This window comes from Stegodyphus dumicola, chromosome X2 (genome assembly GCF_044657685.1).
Source record: "Stegodyphus dumicola isolate Sdum_Otavi_A_Nest chromosome X2, ASM4465768v1".
NCBI classification, from domain to species: Eukaryota; Metazoa; Arthropoda; class Arachnida; order Araneae; family Eresidae; genus Stegodyphus; species Stegodyphus dumicola.
In genome coordinates this window covers 108802623-108823306 of record NC_140781.1, presented here as the reverse complement: position 1 = coordinate 108823306, position 20684 = coordinate 108802623, and the positions used below count along the sequence as shown (strand labels likewise).

The 20684-nt window shown below is 34.9% G+C and overlaps 1 protein-coding gene across 2 annotated transcripts in view; it reads left to right on the top strand.

Moving 5' to 3' along the window:
* LOC118190475 (uncharacterized) overlaps window positions 1-19317 on the top strand; it is a 34533-nt gene extending 15216 nt beyond the window's left edge. For both annotated transcript variants that reach the window (XM_035361186.2, XM_035361187.2), the window contains exons 2-4: window positions 4180-4849; window positions 17476-17624; window positions 18847-19317. In XM_035361186.2, the coding sequence (XP_035217077.1) occupies window positions 4203-4849; window positions 17476-17624; window positions 18847-18992 (942 nt within the window). In that variant the 5' untranslated portion in view covers window positions 4180-4202 and the 3' untranslated portion in view covers window positions 18993-19317. The remainder of the gene's footprint in view (window positions 1-4179; window positions 4850-17475; window positions 17625-18846) is intronic.
* The last annotated feature ends 1367 nt before the right edge of the window (window positions 19318-20684 follow it).

Sequence of the window (20684 nt, the reverse complement as noted above, 5' to 3'; positions counted from 1 at the left end):
TCAAGTAAGAACAGCACATCTCAAACTCGTTTCCTTTCTATTTAACTCAGAATACTTCAGCTAATAATTTGAATCCTTGCGCGTTCTACTAAAATTTACATACTCTGGCATTGGCAGTTCCAGGGGAAAGTAAGGCTTGACAGGAAAGATAGTTTAAACTTAAAATAAATGTTAGTTAAAATAAATATAAACCCTACATGGTGAACTTAACAGTTAAAAAAATCAATAAACAAACAAAAATATTGGATTATTTTCAATAAAAAGTGTTTTCAGGTATGTGAATATTTCTGTGCTTATTTTCTGAATTTATCTTATTTATTTATTTTTTTAGTATTTAAACCACTATTAGTATTTTACAAATTAATTTCTTCTAAATATAGACTTAAAAGTAGTATGTTATGCACCTTAAACTAATAATAATAATAAAAAAAACTCTTATTAAATGCTCAAAATATGTGGGCCCTCGATATAACAATATGCCTCTCTACAACAATATATTTATTTGGTCCCTAAAATATTGTTGTAACGAGGTTTCATTGTATTTCTATTTCACCTAAAGGAAGCAAAATTAAATTTCGTTCATATAACTGGCTGGCTCAGTTAAAAATAAATATATAATCTTTTTTTCTTTCTTTCCTCTAAGAAACTAAAATTCAATAAGATACTTTTTTTTTTTTTTCAAAACAAAACGCGTAATTTAGTCATTTTCAACTAAAAAGGGTTTAGACTATTCGGATATTGCAGAGCATAAGAGAGCTTATTTATTGCAAACATATGAGGGCTGCCGTCGTGAAAGGCTTTCTAAGAGAAACTGACTTAGGAACATAGGTGAATGGGCTGACTGCACTAAACACCAATGATGCAGTCAGCCCATTCACCTATGTTCGAACCTAAATGAAACTATTAGTATTCAGCAAATATTTTACTATTCGGCTATTAGCAAGGTTCAACTAGACGAAACCAATTCAAAAATTTTTGTCGCATACAGTAGTAAACTCGACACCTGCAATAAGAGAATTCTAGTCTTACTATATTTCTTGTACTCTGTTGTTAGCTAATTTTAATGCAATTAGCAGGTAATATCGGTATTGGAAAATTTTAATGTAAATTGCACTTTCGAATTTTCTTTCGCATTGTTCTAAAGTTTACAATTTACTTTCGCAAAGTTCTAAAGTTCTAAAATGAGGCTAGTAAACTAACAGAAAACAGATAATAGTTATTTATGTCCAAGGAGTCCTTATTCTTGGACAGCGGAAAAGAAGTCTTTTACGTCAAAGGTGTTTCTTTCTTCTATTCGTTTTACATTTACCGCATCTTTTCAACGTGCACCCAATTTGAAAACACTTGATCTGTTTTTAGAAATAGAGGCCAAACATTTCTCAGTATCGTAGGAGAAAGACATTCAGCAGAATGCAAGATTGCATTTCTGTGAGTAAAATTCTGTAGGAAAATCTGCTAAATGCTTCAATTTTACGATAAATATGTGCATAATATATACGAAATTTAAGAACGGATCTTATATGTATATATATATAGGAGTAAATGAAAAATTAGTAATGCCCTAGCCGGGACTGGAACCACGGACTTCTCGAATACGTGCCGACCATTACACCACGAAGGCAAGAAGGCGGGAGAAATGCCTTATATACTCCCCCTTTTAAAAGGCGACTGGGGTTTTAGGGGATCCAGTCGCCAAATCCTAGTGGTGAATAATCATCATCCACCACATTTTTTAGTTCAGGCGCCATTGTAGAGACATTATGTTATTTGGAAGCAGGAAGACGGGATTAATGAGCAATGCCCTCGCCGGGGCTCGAACCACAGACCTCTCGAATACACGCTGAATGTGCTGACCACTGCGCCACGAAGGCATACGAAGAAGGCGGGAGAATATCCTATATACAATGTCTGTACATTGGCGCCCGAACTAAAAAAGGTGGTGGATGATGATTCTCCACCATCAGGATTTGGCGATTGGGTCCCCTAATCCACAATCGCCCTTCAAAAGGGGGAGTTTATAAGGTATTTCTCCCGCTTTCTTAGCATGCCTTCGTGGTGTAGTGGTGAGCAAACTCGGCGCGTATTCGAGATGCCCGTGGTTCGAGTCCTGGCGAGGGCAATGCTCATTTTTCACGTCTCTCCAGCATCAAAAATCCTAACGACCTCTAAATTACAATAGTCGTTAAAAACTGCATTGTGTGAAGAAAATAAATTTTTTGATAGAAGTTTCTGGGTGGTAGACTGTAAACGCTTCAAAGCTGAATCCTTATGGGTGGGGAGTTGTACATGATTCTCCGCTCACGGAAGTGCGACTTCATAACGCCCCTCTTTGTTTAGGGGTACAGAATTTTGGAACTGCAATTTTGCTTGCAAATCCCTTTCTTCTCTCGTCTTCTTTGTAACCGGACTCCAATAACATCAAGTTACTCCAATAACATCAAATTTAAACAGTTCTGAGAGCGTGGCATAATTAACAAGCAGATTTGTCACTATCATGGCAGAATCAGCATCAGTATCTATAAGCAAAGGTATCTTTTCCATTAAAGTCCGATCTAACAGTGTTCCAATAGCCACCACTCCGCAAGACAAATGTATTACTTTACCATTAAAGTGTTTACCCGCTACGTCAGCCCCTATTAACAGATCAATTTCTAATGATTTATCTTTCCCAAGGGTTAATTCATCTGTCATAACAATACTGTTATCAAAAAGTTCTTCAGCAAATGGTTCTAGTCTCGGAATAGGAATTTCTCAACAAATTTCTTGTTGGTCAAGGACTTCAAAATTCCAGTGGTAATCCTCATTTACACAGCTTATGTATACCCGATATCGAAAATGCTTCTCAGAATGTTCTTTCCCACCAGATAAATTATGAATAACGTTTCCTCCTTAATTTTCTGGTACTGCATTTCCCTTATGACATGCTTATTTAAGTTAGATCGTTGGGAGCCTGTATCGATGAGTGCACGAATTATTTGTGTTGAATTTGTAGCCCGTAATTTCACATACAACGTCTGTAAAAGGACTTTACGCGTACATACTCTATTACTTAACGCTGTATCACTAATTACATTTTGTTTCACTTCCGAAGATTTACATTCCTTCAATTTTTCTTCATTCCACGTTAACTCTGCAATGCTTGCCGCGGCAGTTTTCGCAAATAATTTTAGACCTGCAATCTTGCGCCCTCTGCCCTGTTCTGCAACATAAAAAACAACATGATTTCTTCGATAATAATTTTGTCTTATCATCTATCTAGTTGTATTTTTAATGCAGCTTTACATGCTCGTAAATCATGGCCCTTTCGGAAAAAAAGCAAACAGTTTGTTTACTTTTCGCAGTGTCTGTAGCTTCGAAACGACCAACGGCAGTAGGAATGTTTTGCGTTTCACTAGCAGATGGGGGGGGGGAGGGTAGAATGTTTTATTTAACTTTTCTAAACCGAAATCTTGCTATGCCAGCGATATTCTCTCTTCACCCACTACTTAGGAATTTACAAAGTTCATTAAAAGAAGTAAGTTTATTTGATAATTTACTAGTTTTACGTAAACCTAAGCTTCTTTCCCATACTCTAATAACATCTTTTGGCAAACAAGATTCAACGAGACGTGCATGCCTATTTGTCAGACGTGACGTTTAATGTCTCGAGTGCTCCTCTCAAATGAGTTTCAATTTTATCGTACAGCTTTGCAAGTCGTGTTGCTTTGTTTCTGTTCAATGAATTATTCAAAATTAAGCTCAACAATTCTCTCACATATACGTCTATGAGGGGATCCTCTCTGCCGAATCGAGCTTTAAATAAAAGTTGGAATACTAATGTAATAATTTTCTGCAGTACTATTTTTATTATTTCTGTGTTATTTGCTGTTTTATCAAAAAGTACTTTTTAACATTTTCTTTTAAAAATTATAAATTATTATTTTCATTACCTTTCTGAATGTATAAAGTTATGATTAAAAATACTATAAGATTTACGGTATTGTTTTATATCATTACGTTTGTTGAATATGGACATATATAAATCCGTTTAAGTTGATTGCATATAGCGGCGCTCATTTACCTATTTGCATCAGGTGAAAAAATACCTATGCACGGTCCTGGTTAATACATAAAAATATTTTAATCTATAAATATGTTTGTTATTTATTAATTTAAAATGTATTATTTTTCTCTTTGCAGGGTATCATAAATAAATTATTGCAATGCTTTTACATTTTATTCTGGTATTACACTTCTTTTGGGAAACATCTGCAGCAAATAAGGCAACATGTGAATTATACCAGCTGAATGAAAACTTGAGTGCTTATGTGAAATGTTATGGTAATTTTATTACAAGTGAAAGTTTAAAAACTAATTTAAGCTTAATAACAGAGCCTATAAGCACATTTGAACTTAACAGTGTTGCATTAGAAGCATTGCCAGATGACCTGTTCGGTAACATTGAAGCTGAAGCTATGGCAACATTAATTTTTGATCATGTGTCCCTTGATTTGTTAAGTGTTCCAGGATATGATCCATTTAAACAAATCGAACATACTTTACACAAATTCGAAATTTACGATAGCGCATCCGTTTTTGCATGGAATGTGACGTTGCTTTCTTCAATGCAAAACTTGGAAACATTCATCATTGAGAATTCAGAAGTTATTTCTCTTTCACAAGAATTTGATTTTTGGCCGAACCTAACATTTATTCAACTTATCAACTGTAGCATACGTTGGCTTCACATAAAAGCATTCAAAAGAAATATGAAATTGGCAGTTTTGTCTTTAGCCAATAACTTAATTACAAAAGTATTAAGTTCAATGTTTCCTCAACCTGCGTACTATCTATGGAGCTTAGATTTGAGGTGAGTTATGTTTATTTGATTTTAAACAATTAATATACTTTAAAATATAGGTAAAGATAATACGTACAAAGGTTTGCATTAAAATTAAAATAAATTTATTTAACCACAAAACATGAGGTTCTATGACTTTGTGAGAAACCTGTTAAATGACAAACATAGAGGAAAACATAATTTGAACATGACGTAATCAAAAGCGTTCTGACAAATGCTCAGAATTTTTTATGAATTATATTTTATCATCATGCAAATTAAGCTCTAATACATATCTTAGCAAAACTGATCATTAAACTAAGAAAATGTAGTAAAAGATGAAGCTCTTAATGTAAAAATGAACAACAGATTAGTTACAGTTGTAAGGTATGCTTTAATTTCATAACAGTTATTTTAATTTAATGCATCTTTCCTAGCTTCTCTAGCTTCAGCTTACAACTCTCTACTAGAATGAGTTTTTAGAATCGCGTTAAATTCAAATGAGGAGTAGCATAGTATTTAAGTCAGGTCTGTCTTAAATACTATGCTACTCCTATACAATAGCTTAGAGAAACGTAACTCAAGTCTAGTTACGTCTCTTTAAGCTATTCTTACGCTCGGCCGTATCACGTCCCTTTTGATAGTTTGCTTGCTAATTTAATATTACGGGCCAACTACTTTAGAATCGTGTTAGTTTCGTCTAAATCTCTTAGTTAGTCATTAGTTAGTTCTTATTTCTTACATTTTGAGTTTGAGCCCAAGTGGAGGCTTTGCAGGGCCGACTGTTAATCTTATTTTGAATGAATGAAAGGTAATTAACTCTTCTTGAGTTTACGTTTCTGTTCTTGGACTTAAGTGATTATTCGCATAGCAGTTCACTAGGCTCCTCGACGCTTAATTTGACAGAATAAAAGTGAAGAACTCTATACAGTATATTTTGTAATAAAGTTAAGGTGATTAGAAGATGCAAAAAATCATATTTGTGTGAAAGAGATTTTCCAGAATTTTTAATATATTAAAATTATTCTACACAATATAACGCATATAATAGCATTTATGTAAGTCATTCATCAATTTCGAAATATTGGCATGTAGGGTTGCAAGGATCTTAAGTTTTACTAACGTTTATTTTATTTTAAATCTTTACTATCACTTCTTATTTTCTACTTCCGGCCAGAATTATAAGCGTTAAGGTTTTTATGCAAAGTTTGTCTGGCGAACACCAAGTATTTAAGTTGTGGCCTTTTGCCAAGCGAGAGAGAGGAAGCAGTGAGTCAACGCAGGCCGCTTACCTTAGAAGTTACGCAGTTGCTGTTTGCCTTCCAGGCCAGAGGTTTTAATCCTCTTGATAAATTAAACGTATTGTAGTGTTCACAGACTCTGTGCTACATACGCTTCCTGTTATTATAAGGCCAATCTTCCACTTGTATTATTCTAAATTTAAATTAGAGTTTAGTTTTATTTTTATACTTTTACGTTAGACCCCAAGTGGCGAGTCAGTGTATTCCGAAGTACGGAAGTTATTGTATATAGAGAAAAATAAAGGGTTTTCTATACCCTTCGTCTGTATCCTGTCTACTTACCACAATTAGTGAACATAGCTTTAGTAAGCTCTCTGTTCCGAGTCAGATCCTTGTATGTTCCCGAAGAAGGTTAGAAGGAACATTGAACCTGATAGTGGCGCCCAACGAAGAAGAATAACCATGGCCGAGTTTCAAGAAGAACCTGTGCTGCCTGCAGAAACGGCTCAGAATCCAGAAATGCCAGCTGCCACCCTGGAAGGATTCGGTTACATCGTCCAGACCATGCGCGCTTCGATGAAACCAGAAGCAACGTTTAATGGAAACTCACCGGTAACCAGTTTTTTGGAAAAATTGGATGACCACTTCATGCTCTACCCCGTGCACGAGTTTCAAAAAGTTACCTTAGCTACCAGCGCTTTGAGGGGCCAAGCGCTTAACTGGTTCAAATGTATAGGCAGAAGTTTCTTGGGTCAAGCAGGAAGTCCCACCTATACTTACGAAAATTTCAAGACTGCCCTACTAAAAGCCTTCCCTGTTGTAAGGGATCGTGCGAAATTAGAAACGGAACTTTTCAGTATATATCAACAAAGAATCGAAAACCTCTCGAGCTTTATTTTAAGAAAAATTCACGTTTTCAAACTCTTGTATGGAAACCGTCCGGATCCTGAAATAATTCAAGTGATTTTGCCGAGGTTACTACCCCAAGTGCAAGACTTTATTGAATTAAGAAACCCGACTACACTGGAAAAGTTATTTGAGCTAGCAATCCAGTTTGAAAGTAGAAGAACGGCGGACGTCGAAAGAAGACGCCAGTATCAACAGCGAAACCAATTTGGTACGCCAAGACTACAGCAAACTCAAGCACATGGCTACGGAGAAAAAGCGAATCAGTGGGCAAGGAAACCCGAGCATTCAAAAACAGCCGGCGAACGTCGACAGTTCAATAGCAACCCAGGAAAAAAGTCTCAAGGCCAGTGGAGAAAGAAGGAAAGCACGGAAAGGAAAAATAATTTAAACTAAAACGGATTTCTGCTGATGAGAGGGTGCGGAAATCCGAAGGCCACGAAAACCCCTCTTCCTACAAGTTAAATACAGTAATGGTGAAAAATTTGACTCTTCCGAAGATTGAACTCTTGGTGAATAATATCCCAGCCACCGCACTCCTGGATACCGGCGCGCAGTGTCCCTGTGTGGCAGAAGAGTTTTTTAGGAAGTATTTTCGCAAATACCGCATATATAATGCGGATAATAATACAGTGTTAGCGGCGCAAGGAGAAAAATGTAAGTGCGTAGGTAAAGTACCTTTGTATATCCGTATCAAGGACGAACAAGTAAAGGTGATGTTTTTTATAGTAAAGAATCTGCAAGCACATTTAATTTTAGGAATAGATTTTCTTTCAGAAGCCCAAGCTACACTGGATTTTAATGAAGCGTCCCTTAAGCTGACAATGAAACCAGTTCGTACTGAAAACGCTGAACCGCCGATGTTAAAACTTGACCACCTGCCTAATGACGAGCAAGATAGAATCCGACAAGTGGTAAGTGAATTTGCTTCGTTATTTAGTGATATTCCAGGATTTACTCAGGTTACTAACCATAGTATTGACACCGGAGATGCAATGCCAGTTCGCCAAAAACCATACCGGTATGATAAGAATAAGGAAAAAATTATAGAATGGCATATTACCGATATGCTACGTAAAAAGATCATAACACCCATCTCAAGTAGTTATGCTAGCCCGGTGGTTTTATGTAAGAAAAATAATGACTATCCTTTGGAGCATCCAAAAAGGTGGAGATTCGCTATTGATTACCGTAAACTAAATTCCATAACGAAATATCCGGTATATCCGTTACCGATCATAGAAGAAATTTTAAGGAACATAAAATCAACCAAATTTATGACGACTTTAGACTTAACGACTGGTTATTTTCAAATAGGGCTTAGACCTGAGGACGTGCCTAAGACTGCTTTTATAACCAAGTCTGGCACTTATGCATTTTTGCGTATGCCGTTTGGCCTTTCAGGGGGCCCGGCAACATTTCAGCGATGCATGGACATTGTATTAAGACCTGTTCTTGGAAAGTCCACATTTATCTATTTAGACGATATCATTATTACTAGTGATAATCTCGACCAACATGTACAGGATTTAAGACAGGTGTTTTCTTTATTAAATGAGGCCGGTCTAAAAGTTAATGTCAAAAAGTGCAAATTTGAATTAAAATATTTAGGTTACAAAATATCTCAAAAAGGGATCGAGACAGATGAATCAAAAATAATCGCTGTACAAAAGTATCCGACTCCAAACACGGCAAAGAAGCTCTCTTCTTTTCTAGGACTTTGTTCATATTATAGGTCCTTTATAAAAGATTTTGCGGCTATCGCTGAGCCATTGTTAAAATTAAAAAGGAAAAAGGCAAGATTCTCGTGGACGGCCGAAGCGAATAGTGCTTTCGAAAAATTAAAACAAGCATTAACGCAAGCCCCTGTGTTGAAATTTCCTGAAAAGGATGAGAATTTAGAAATTTCAGCGGATGCTTCGGATTATGCGGTAGGAGCGGTACTTTCGCAAAATCAGCAGCCCGTGGCATTTTTTAGCCGAACTTTAAATCAAACACAAAGAAACTATTCCGCGACCGAGAAAGAGGCACTTGCAGTTCTGTTAGCAGAGCAAAAGTTCCGAGTCTATTTTGGAAAGGCGCCGATAACAGTGTACTCTGATCATGCGGCGGTAACTAGATTGTACTCTAGAAAAAATTTATCCCCAAGGTTAATAAGATGGGCACTCAAGCTGCAAGAATATAATCTGGTAATCAAGCATACCCCCGGAAAGGAAAATATCGTAGCAGATGCCTTATCAAGAATTAAAATAGACGAACAAGGTAATACCTCAAAAGTGGCAATGCTTACAGCATGTACAATAAATTCTCGAGAAACTGTAATAACCGAACTGGGTAAGGATCCTGAGTTTGGAAGCATTTATGAGTATTTGAAGGATCCTGAAAATTTTAGCCACCAAGATATTGTGGCGATAAAAAATAGGGCGGCCCATTACGAACTAATAGATGGTCTATTATTTTATGCAAAAACTACGAATTCCAACAACGAATTTCGACCTGTTATCCCAGCTAGTCTTAGATTAAATATCCTGCAGGAGCTCCATGACAGCCCTTTAGCTTCTCATGCTGGTATTCGAAAAACTATCCAACGCGTACGCGAGGCAGTCTACTTTCCTGAACTGCAAAAGTTAACAAGGGCGTATGTCCAGTCCTGCCCAACATGTCAAGCAGTTAATTATATTAATTTCCGCCCGGCCGGGTCTCTAAATAGTATTAAATCCGAATTTCCAAATGAAATAATTGGCATCGATTTATTGGGCCCTTTCCCAAAAAGTCAGTTAAATAAAAGTCGCTATCTCCTTGTTATGGTTGATCATTTTAGTAAATGGACCGAAATTGTTCCCTTAAAACGAGCCTCCGCGAAATTAGTTACTGATTCTATTTTAAATAAATATATTTTAAAATACGGGGCGCCCCTAAAAGTTATATCGGATAATGGTCCTCAATTTGTAAGTAATATATTTGAAGACATGTGCCAAAAACTGGGCATACGTCATTTAAAAATGGTCCCGTATCGGCCGCAATCAAATATAGCGGAACGGGTCAATAGAAATATATTGAAAATTATCCGTAGTTATGTTAAAAATTTTCATAAAAGCTGGGATAACCATGTCAATGAATTTGCTTTCGCCCTTAGGACCGCAAAACATGATACAACGGGCAAAACTCCTGTTGAGTTATTTCTAGGCAGAAAGATTATAACACCGTTAGATAAATTATTTTATGTGCAACAAAGAGCCCCAGAATTTAAAATGGGAGATATAGAAAAACTAATAAAAGAAGCAAAAAAGAATACGGAAGTAGCACAAAGAAAACAGAAGCTATATTATGATTTGAAACGACGGGGAGTAACTTATAAAGTAGGGGATGAAGTTTTAAAAATTAAGCATTCACTTTCTTCAGCACCAGAAGATAAAACTCCCAAATTTTTTCCACGATTTGAAGGACCATATGTTATAGAAAAAATAACTCACGCTGTTGTAGTGTTAAAAGCCAGAAATGGTGAAACCTGTTCCGCAAACATTGATCAAATCAAGCCCTACTTCGATCGTAATAAAATGCAAATCTTTTCAGATCTTTTGCAGGATCCGGCACGGCAGACACCGCGGGAACAAGCTCCAGAGGTGTAAAAACGACAAGTACAAGGGCAAGCCAATAAAAGGCAGGAGCAAGTGAAAAGAAAATTTCCCCGCGGAAAAATTAAAGGTAACAAGAAAAAGAAGTCGTTCCACCGTCCAGAAAAGAGAGTTCACGAACACCCCCAGAATGAAGAAGGGAGAAGGACGACGTATGTGAAGAGAACCAGGAGAAATGACGGCAACTATAACCCGGCTTTAAAACGGAAGATCTACTCATCCGACAGAACTCTCCGCAGCAAAAGTCGCCGAACTGCGGAAGGGCCATCAGCGGCGGAGGAAAAGTTACAAGGAAAATTTGAACGGCCAACAACGAGGTCCAAGCAGGAACACGACAGAAGTTTCCCGGTTCCGCCAAGACCAGCTGCCATCAAACGGCCAAGACCAGCTGCCATCAAACGGCCAAGACCACAAGCAGAGGAGAAAAGGAAGGTGTTCAAGGGTGGCCGTACTGGTGAAAAACGGAAACTTCCAGAGGAAAGCACTGAAGGGCGAGCCCGTACAAGAAGGAGGATAAATCAAACTACTATCTGCAGTACCTTTAAAGACTGGGCCCAGAAAAGGATGTCCGAATATTACAAAGATAAGTAACATTTTATGTTACTTTGCAAACTTAAGTTAATCTTTCATTCTTACTGCAAGTGGCAGATTTCAAGAAGTTTTACCTCATGCGAGGTCTACCTTTATCGCCAAAAGGGCGAGGAATGAGTTGTGACCGATTTTCTTATTATGTTTTTCAATTACTCGCGCGTAAAACTAAAGTTGATGTATAATAGCGTTGTGTAAAGACTTAAATACTGTAAAAAGTTATTGTATAAATTTTATTTAAAACATTCTAGCAAGAAAGAAGTTTTAGTCTGAAAGACTTTTTGAAATGTATTATTTCAATGTAGGAAGAATTGGCACTTGCTTTGAAAAGAATAGAAGTTAACAAGGTACTACTAATGTATGTTTTCAAATGTGTAAAATTAACGGCATGTTGATATGTTCTTATATACAATGTGAACTGTTATTTTAAATGTTAAGAAATACCGTGATATGGTAAAAGTGAAAGTAATGTTAAAAATTTGTTATTCGTGTGACTGTAAAGACTAAATCATGGCGAATATGTGGTAAAGGTTGAATGATGTAGTTAGGCTCTCTGACGCTACACTTTAGAGTTAGCCACTTTTAGAATAGTACCTCAGGGTTTAGAGTTGAAATTAGGGTGTGTTAAGAGGTCTCGTTATGTTGAATTTTAACACGTTAGTGTTTTGATTGTAGGAGGAAGTGTGGCACACGTAGACAGAAACACATTCGTGTTTGGTGTTCTTTTACAACACATGTCAGAGAGCACGGGGAGAGATAATTAAAATAGTCATGAATGAAATAAGAATGTTAAGAGCAGTATAATTGTATATGTTACTTGCCATTTCATTGTGTAACATTTCATTAAACTAGTTTTCCTTCCAGATCTCTGGAAGGAACCAGAATTGAATAAAAGCTCCTGTTTAGATGCAGTACAGATGAAAAAAAATTTATGTTGTATATCCTGGGAGCTGCTATTGTAACAAATTTCTTTCTTTTAAATTTCTAGTTTCTAGCGAAGTAGGTTTGTAAAAGATTGGCCTCGCGTTAGATTCTAGAGCTAAAAGTTTTCAACAAGGTCGTTTTAGACCTCAGTTTCAAACTAATTAACTCTGGCGGGAAGTATGTAAGGATCTTAAGTTTTACTAACGTTTATTTTATTTTAAATCTTTACTATCACTTCTTATTTTCTACTTCCGGCCAGAATTATAAGCGTTAAGGTTTTTATGCAAAGTTTGTCTTGCGAACGCCAAGTATTTAAGTTGTGGCCTTTTGCCAAGCGAGAGAGAGGAAGCAGTGAGTCAACGCAGGCCGCTTACCTTAGAAGTTACGCAGTTGCTGTTTGCCTTCCAGGCCAGAGGTTTTAATCCTCTTGATAAATTAAACGTATTGTAGTGTTCACAGTCTCTGTGCTACATACGCTTCCTGTTATTATAAGGCCAGTCTTCCACTTGTATTATTCTAAAGTTAAATTAGAGCTTAGTTTTATTTTTATACTTTTACGTTAGACCCCAAGTGGCGGGTCAGTGTATTCCGAAGTACGGAAGTTATTGTATATAGAGAAAAATAAAGGGTTTTGTATACCCTTCGTCTGTATCCTGTCTACTTACCACAATTAGTGAACATAGCTTTAGTAAGCTCTCTGTTCCGAGTCAGGTCCTTGTATGTTCCCGAAGAAGGTTAGAAGGAACATTGAACCTGATAGGGTTTTTGTTCTTTTAAAATAACTTTTTCTGAAGTTTAACACTAATTATTGTATATATTATTCTCCTATGCTATTTATTAAAACACCGGTATTGTTATTAATATTTTAATAATTACTATATGTGAGATTTCAAAATTAAAATTATGAAAAATATGTTTTCTGTACGTCTTCTGGTCGTTATGCATGGCGTAAGTTTAATTCGTTTGGTTCCAAACTATACTCAGCTATAGTAGCTACAAATTGTATGAACGCAAGTGCAGGCGATTAAAAAATTCTTTACTATAGTAATAAGGGTGCAAATGTGTTGTTCAGCCTACTGTTTTACGAGTAAAATTATCATGCGAGTAGTAATCAACGTTGAAAAACTGTAAGGAACAAGTGCGTCTCGTTACTATCAAAAGCGATGGCTAAGATCTGGGCAAAATGCTAATAAATTTATGCTGCCAAATTCTAAGACTTACGGCTAGAAATTTTCAGAAAATGTATTTATTAGCCTCAATTTGAAGAATTTATATGAAGCGTTAAAAATGACGAAAATGCTAACAAAGAATAAAACATTTGTAAAGCAGGAATTCAAGAATATGAACAAAATGTTTTAGAAGGCATAGATTCATAGATATGAGAAGTAAATAGATATGATGTTTAGTGCCTATAGATATTAAGGGTAGAAGAGATTTCAGTGGTCTATTTTACGATGATACACTGCATTATTTTGTAGAGATTTGCAATGATATTGCCGATAAATATGACAAAAATATTAAATGATATTTCTCATATCTCTGCTTATCATAAATATAATAAAAGGATTATTGTGCAAAATCGGATGTTATATAGGTTAAAATTTGATAGCAAGGCATCAGCATCATTTTAATTACTTTTAGCACAGCAAAATATTTGAAAGATCGTGGATGTCTAAGGGAAACAGGTTAGGGTTCACAATATACAAGGGGAAACACTCAAACCCTAAATCAGTCTATTACTCGCTGGGAAAAACTACTAGAGATCACTGCTTTTAATTTACTGGAACCGATATAAACAAGATGAAGAAGCATGATGCCCTGAAAGTGATGACTGAATTTTCAGTATATTTAATTTAAAGGTACTCATAAATAACTGTAGTAACAGATTACATTCTTTCGATGTAATACATTTAAAATAAATAATACATATCATCTGTAAATAACACCTATCAATCAACTTTGAGTCTCATTTTCATTTAGAAGATTATTTCTTGATTGTTGTTGTACTTGTTTATGAAAATAACTGTAGATCTTCGAAGTGTATTTTTATATTATATTTAGGGTATTTTGTTCACTTGTACCTTCGTATTTCAATGAAAAAGTAAATAATTTCCTATTTTTTATTTTGCACAAAATATTCTGCTTTTGTTTAAATGCATTTCAAAAAAAGGAATTAATTATGATAATAGTTGAAGATAAAATAAATATAGATAAATGGATCAATCAGCATTCCAATTTTCTACGAAGCGAATCTATGAATGCCTGCAATTCAAATATACCTTCCGCAGAAAGCATATCTTCTTATTTTTTTTTTTTTTTTTTAATCTCTTCGATCTTCTCCAGTGCTTAAACAACTTTTCAGCATTATAAAACAGAAGTCAGTTGTTTGGTTTAAGAGTAAACAACTAAACAAAACTATTAAAATATTGTTATATTTCCATAATATAGGACAAAACCGTAAAATAAAAAATTAGCATATTTATATGTAGGACAAAAAAAAAAAAAAAAAAAAGCATTAGGTAGATAGAATTAAATAATCAGGTTTTCACCAATAACTGCGCACGAGAAAGCTTAAAATACGAGAAAATCTGCCGTGGTGCATCAGTTACTGGCACACAGGTCTAAATAAAAACAAGACGTCTGTACTAAATGGGAATATCTCGAATGATATAGTTGTTAATTTCTTCATGCAGCAGTTTCCATTACTGTAGGTTGTAGGCTTTCCCTTATTTTGCATAATACATTTATTTTAAGTTTGATACCTTTCTTGAACTCCTCAACTTTCCCTCGCATTTTCTCGTCAGGATATAAATTTTAAAGTTAAGTGAAGTGAGTATTTAAACAGGTGAATCTCTGAGTTTATTCAGAGCATGTTTTCGCTAGCCAGAGCTCGTTTCGTTGCTATCTCGTTGTTACGCTAGTAAGCCTCTTTGCCATTTCGGATTATTGTCACGCCTGTTAGGTTTTTGTTAAGTCAACCTGTTAGACGATAACTTAACATGCTAATCCAGCACTATTCTGTTTTAGATTTATATTGATTTATATTCTACGTTTAAGTTTCACGGCTAGTTGACGGTGTTTTTGTAAAGCACGAAGACCGTGCCTTTCTCATTTGAATTAAAAAAAAAAAAAAAGGTTATTTTCACCCTTTTTCTGTGCTGGTAATTAATTTACGCCTATGCGAGAATTCGCCAGGTTTATTGCAGGATCTAGTTAGTTAATGTGGAATACAAAAGACAGATCTTACAAGGTCCCATTTTCAGTTGTTGCAGAGTTGCTGGTGAATGCAGAAGTACCGCAAGGCCTCTGCCCAGCGGATTATCGGCGTGTTCAATGATATTTAATTTTGGAGTGTGAGTAAACTTTACAAATGCCATCACTTTCTAGCAGCATATAAGCAGTCGAAATGCCGTTATTTTCCTTCAACATAAGCCAGGCCTTGGCGCCTATAGCAACAGACGCATATGGAGCAAGATTATCTCACAGTAATAGCATTCATCATTTATATGAACTGTTTGCTAATATTTGCAGCTCTATATGTCTATTCTGCATAAGGTGAACACAAACGACAACAAGTCTCCTGGTAAATCGATTAATTTTATTAATGTTCGTGAGGTGATGTCGTGTACTAACTTATTAGATTCCAAAATCGTTGCTATTCAGAATAACTGTGAAGCTGAATTTATTCTTCTCAGTAAACAATATATTAGACCCTCTAGCGCTTTGTCCGGTTTTTGTGTTCTTTTCACGAACGTAAGCTGTGATACTAAAGGAAAATTTTTAAATGGACGCAGAGTATTATTCGCCAGCTCACCGCCCAGTGTTTCTCTGAAGTTAATTTGAAATGGATTCCTCTGTTTGATACCGATCTTTCTTCGCTTATAAGATTATAAAGCGATCATCGTTGAGTGTTGTTCTTCACGGGCGACCAAACCCCAATCTTTCGAACTCAAACATATAGTTCTAAAAGCCGTCCACCCGCACAAATACATCCTTTGTCTGAAAAGTTCCAGGAGAGTTTTTTTTTTAAATTTCTGAGTTTGCAGTACTAGAATGTAACAAATGTTGTTTTTATGTTACCTGGTATATATTCTTACTTGAAGTGACCTTGGCCATGTTTCCACGCAAACTTACTAGGTGGTAGAGTTGTGCTTAGCAACACACTGTTCAAATTGTTGTCGCATTCGTTAAGGTCGCACAATGGATGTGAGCAGGAATGAACATTAAGTTCTGCGTCGGGAAAACCCCTAGTGAAACGCGGAACATGATTAAACAAGAATAAGCAGGCGAAGGACTATTTTCGAGTGGTACGAAAGGTTTCGTGAAGGTACAGCGATTCAGTGCAAAACAATCCCAGAGCTGGTCGTACGTCTATAGCACATGCCGATGCAAACGTGGAACGTGTAAGGCAGTTATTGCAAGAAGTACGTCATGTAACTGTGGGTATAATATTAGAAGAATTGAATTTGAATCGTGATGTCTGTCATAAGATTTTACGCTAAGATTTATGGAAACGGGTTCTGAATGCAAGAATCGTAACTCATTCACTAACAGATGAACGGAAAGAGGAAAAACGAAGAATTTCTGCTAATCTATTGAAAACTAGAATAATCTTTGACACGTCCCACATTTGTATCAAAGATTATTGCGATTTTTCTTGTTTCTGTGAGTGAAAAGGTAACTGAAAGGAAATCTTCATCAAGATTATTGTAGACATCCAACGGGCTGTGATGAATGAGCTTGAAGGATTTCTCTCAGTTGATTTCATCGCAGTTGAAGGATTTCTCTGCTTGCTTCCAAGACCTCCAGAACGTTGGCAGCTGTGTATAGATAGCCGAGGGGACTACTTTGATAGCAGCTAGGATCATTACTTAGTAAATGCAATTTTTTATTTTTACGACCTTTGTCCTGGAACGTTTCTGATAAAGGATATATGATACTAGGGGCAACATTGTGAACGCGTCGGCCACATTCTTCACTCTATTCTTTTCCTCCAGCTTGAAATCCTTCATAGAAGCTATTTTGTTGTCGTCTTCAATATGAAATAAACCACGCTGAATATCTGAAAAAAATTTTGATTAGTGTTTGCAAATCTGGAAAAAAATTCTTGCACTTCTGAATCTATTACATATTTAGTTTGGTCAGGCTGGTGTACTATTAAGTTGGATTACACATTTATATATTAGTTCTTGCTGATCTGTATTTAAATTACTATTAAAGTTATGTTTATTCTAGCTTTATATCTGAATGTAGGAAAAAGTGTTTCATATTATTTTGCAAAAGTATTGCATGTCTTTTTTGATACTTTTATCGTTCGTAACAGTTAAAATAATTTTATTTGATAATAACTGTTTTATTTTAGTTACAATAGGTTAAACTGGCTTCCAGAAGATTTGTTCAACTCAATGTTTTCTCTTCGTGAACTCAAATTAGACAATAATCACTTTAAAGATGTCTCTGTATCCCTTTTCATTCCTGTATGGAACACGTTAAATAACTTATGGTTAGACGGTAAGGATGATTATTTTCTTTTGCATTGTATCACTTTTTTTAAATCTTTCCTTATAACTAGTTTAGCAGCTTTATTTATTATTTTAGAAAATGATATACTTATAAGATATTTTATGCTAATTAACACATTTTTATGATTAGGATCTGTACTTCTTTTTGTTATCCCTCACCAGGACGCAAATGAGTAAGGACTATTTAAAACGAGATTTTTTTAATGTTTTAGAGATAGAACTTTTGGAAGCGACACTTGCAACTTTGTCTTCCTCAACACTGAAAGTCAGTCTTCCTATATTACATATTTCACTAGCCGAAGTTAATCAGGTCAGTTATAAGCTTTGAGTCAACACTTAGGAAAATTTTATGTAGTTTCGGTTTACGAATACTATGTTACTTAACATATGCAAGTGACGAAATTTCATGGTACGAACAAGTTGTGTCTTTTGTTAAATTCAAGTTTAAATGGTGTATTTAAAGTCTTCATAGAACTTCGTCGTATTTTTACAGACGGAGTAATAACTCGCTCAGTGGTCTAGTAGGTTCTAAATAACTTTTAATTTAGTATTACACGAGTTAGAACACCTTATAAACAGGAATTCTCCATTTCGTATTTGAAAATGTTGTTCGAAATTTTGAATCTGAGGGTTCATTTCATTAGAAGAATTTCAAGATATTTCATCATCATGAAAATGCTATTTATGCTGCAGATTCTTGTAATTAAACTCATATCTGCACAAAATAGTGTTTCTATTTTTTACATGGTTAAATAAGCTACTACTTTTGTCGGGTCTTAATATCCCAATGCCTTTTTTACTGCCGTTATTCACACTCATGCTTAGCTCTGGAAAGGGCTTCAAAAATGTTAGTAGCAATTGATTAATTTTAAATCCAACCATGTTTTTACACTATTTTGAATAAAAGCAATACATTTTCACAACTTATAAGAACAGGCAGGAACTAAACGTAACGTGCACGCGCAGGCCAGAAACATGTTCTGTCTTGAAACCCAGAAACTTCAGATTAAATACTAACTAACCTCATTTATATTCTGGTAAGGAAACGGAAAGGAGAAATTATACTAAAGAATGAAATTATAAATAACTGGTTAACTTCAATAATAACCTTATAACTTGAAATCATTTTTGCAATATGTCTGATATTTTTCTTTAAATTTAAGGGTAGTATGACTATGTACAATACTATGTATTATTTTTTCTTTCTTCAGGTATCAACGCAATATGCAGTCCTTTATGTTGGGAAGGAAATTTAGATGAGCCTTGGTCTCGTTACTTCAAATGCAAATTCCAGGACAAACCTATACCTTTCGGCTTTTATCTTGAAAGTTGTCCATATACTCTAAGTTCAGAATGATCAAAGAATAATATGGTCATAAATATTAAGAGAAAAGGAGGGTAGAAGTCATTTGAATCATTAATAGAGGAACCTGGAGGATTAATATTTGTCCTAACGTCTCCATCTCACCTGATGCTAATAAAATGAGAGTACGACATTTCTTTGCAGGAGTACACGTAACGTAGGTCAGGATGTAGATCACCGTAGTCATCGTTGCATATCAATCAATCATGGAACACAATTGATTGAATGAGAAATCAAGTTTATGTTATAGTAATGATTATTTTTAAAGAAACTGAAATAATTTAAAATAAATAAAGCCATTCACTGATATTAAAGAATATTACGTAGAGAAAATTAGTGCATTGCTGTAGGAAAATACGTCATCTAAAGAATGATCACTTTAATGATCTAAATATTCTTAAAGCATCGTCTGTTTAAAATCATTTTTAAGAATTAGTTAAGGTTCGATTTTTTTATTCATTTAGTAAGTCTTTAACCAATTTAAATTTACTTTTAAATAAAAGCTATTTACTTTTTCGAAAAAACCCCACACAGGCCTTTCTTCATCAAGAAGTGAAACAATTACGCCCTGTGATGAAGAGGCATCTGGGACGAATTTTTTTCAAAAAAGCAGAAAGCTTTTCTCTAAAATAAACGCCAAGTTAATGTTAAATATTGTATAATTTAATCTCCTACATCGCCTGTTTTTAAGTTCGTGCTTGTTGTGTTCATCTCTTCTGTCAGTAGCAAAACAAGAGAACAATGCTTTATTATACTATTTATGGATGGAGAAATTTATCTTATCTGCGTGGAAAATGTACAAAAGAGTTTCCTTTACAAATTTATCCACACAGGAATCGTGTGCTAAACAACTACAGTCAGGAAGCTCTGGCATAAATGCTTAGTAGAATTTACTTCTCTAAAACAAAGATATTTTTGGAAACATTAAAATATTTTACCAAAAGGAAAGTAATGTAAATACTGGATTAAATTTTTCTTTTTGTAAAATTAATTACTTTTATATGACCACCATGTTTATTATGTTATTTCTTACGGTTCTTTGTCAAAAAGCAAAAGCTAAATGTAATCTATCACGCGATAGAAATATCCAAATCTTTATGAACATTTGAACTGAAAGAAGAACATGCCAATGTAACATTTAAAAATAAGGGAAAAAAGATTCTGTGTTTACTTTTAAATTTGTATAAATTGTTTTATAAATAGCAAAAAAATATTATTTAAATTTTAAGTAACATAAAATACTCAATTTATTCGATGAAATAATATTTTTATGAAAATATTAGTTTAAGTTTAGCAAACCTACTAATTTAAGAAGCATGCCCTTTTAGTATAGATGATCTGAAATCAGGCTGGGCCACTGGAAAATTATGGACACAGTGAGCTTACTAGCCGGAATTCATAAGAAATAGAGATCTAAAGAAAGCATTTTTATCATCGCTTAATCTTCCTTAGATACATTACTTCGTATGCTATTCTGTATAACTCGAAATGTTCATTACATTTCTCGGCTTATTCGAAAAAATTAGCTCTTGGAATTTTTTCCATTCAATTGCTCTTTTTTAAGATTCTGAAATTCCCGCAATACGCAACCTTTAAATATAGATTTTAACTTTATGTAACAGAAACCAGTCCGCAATTGCCTAATCTGACGAGTAAATAATTATAACGAGTAAATTATTAAAAATA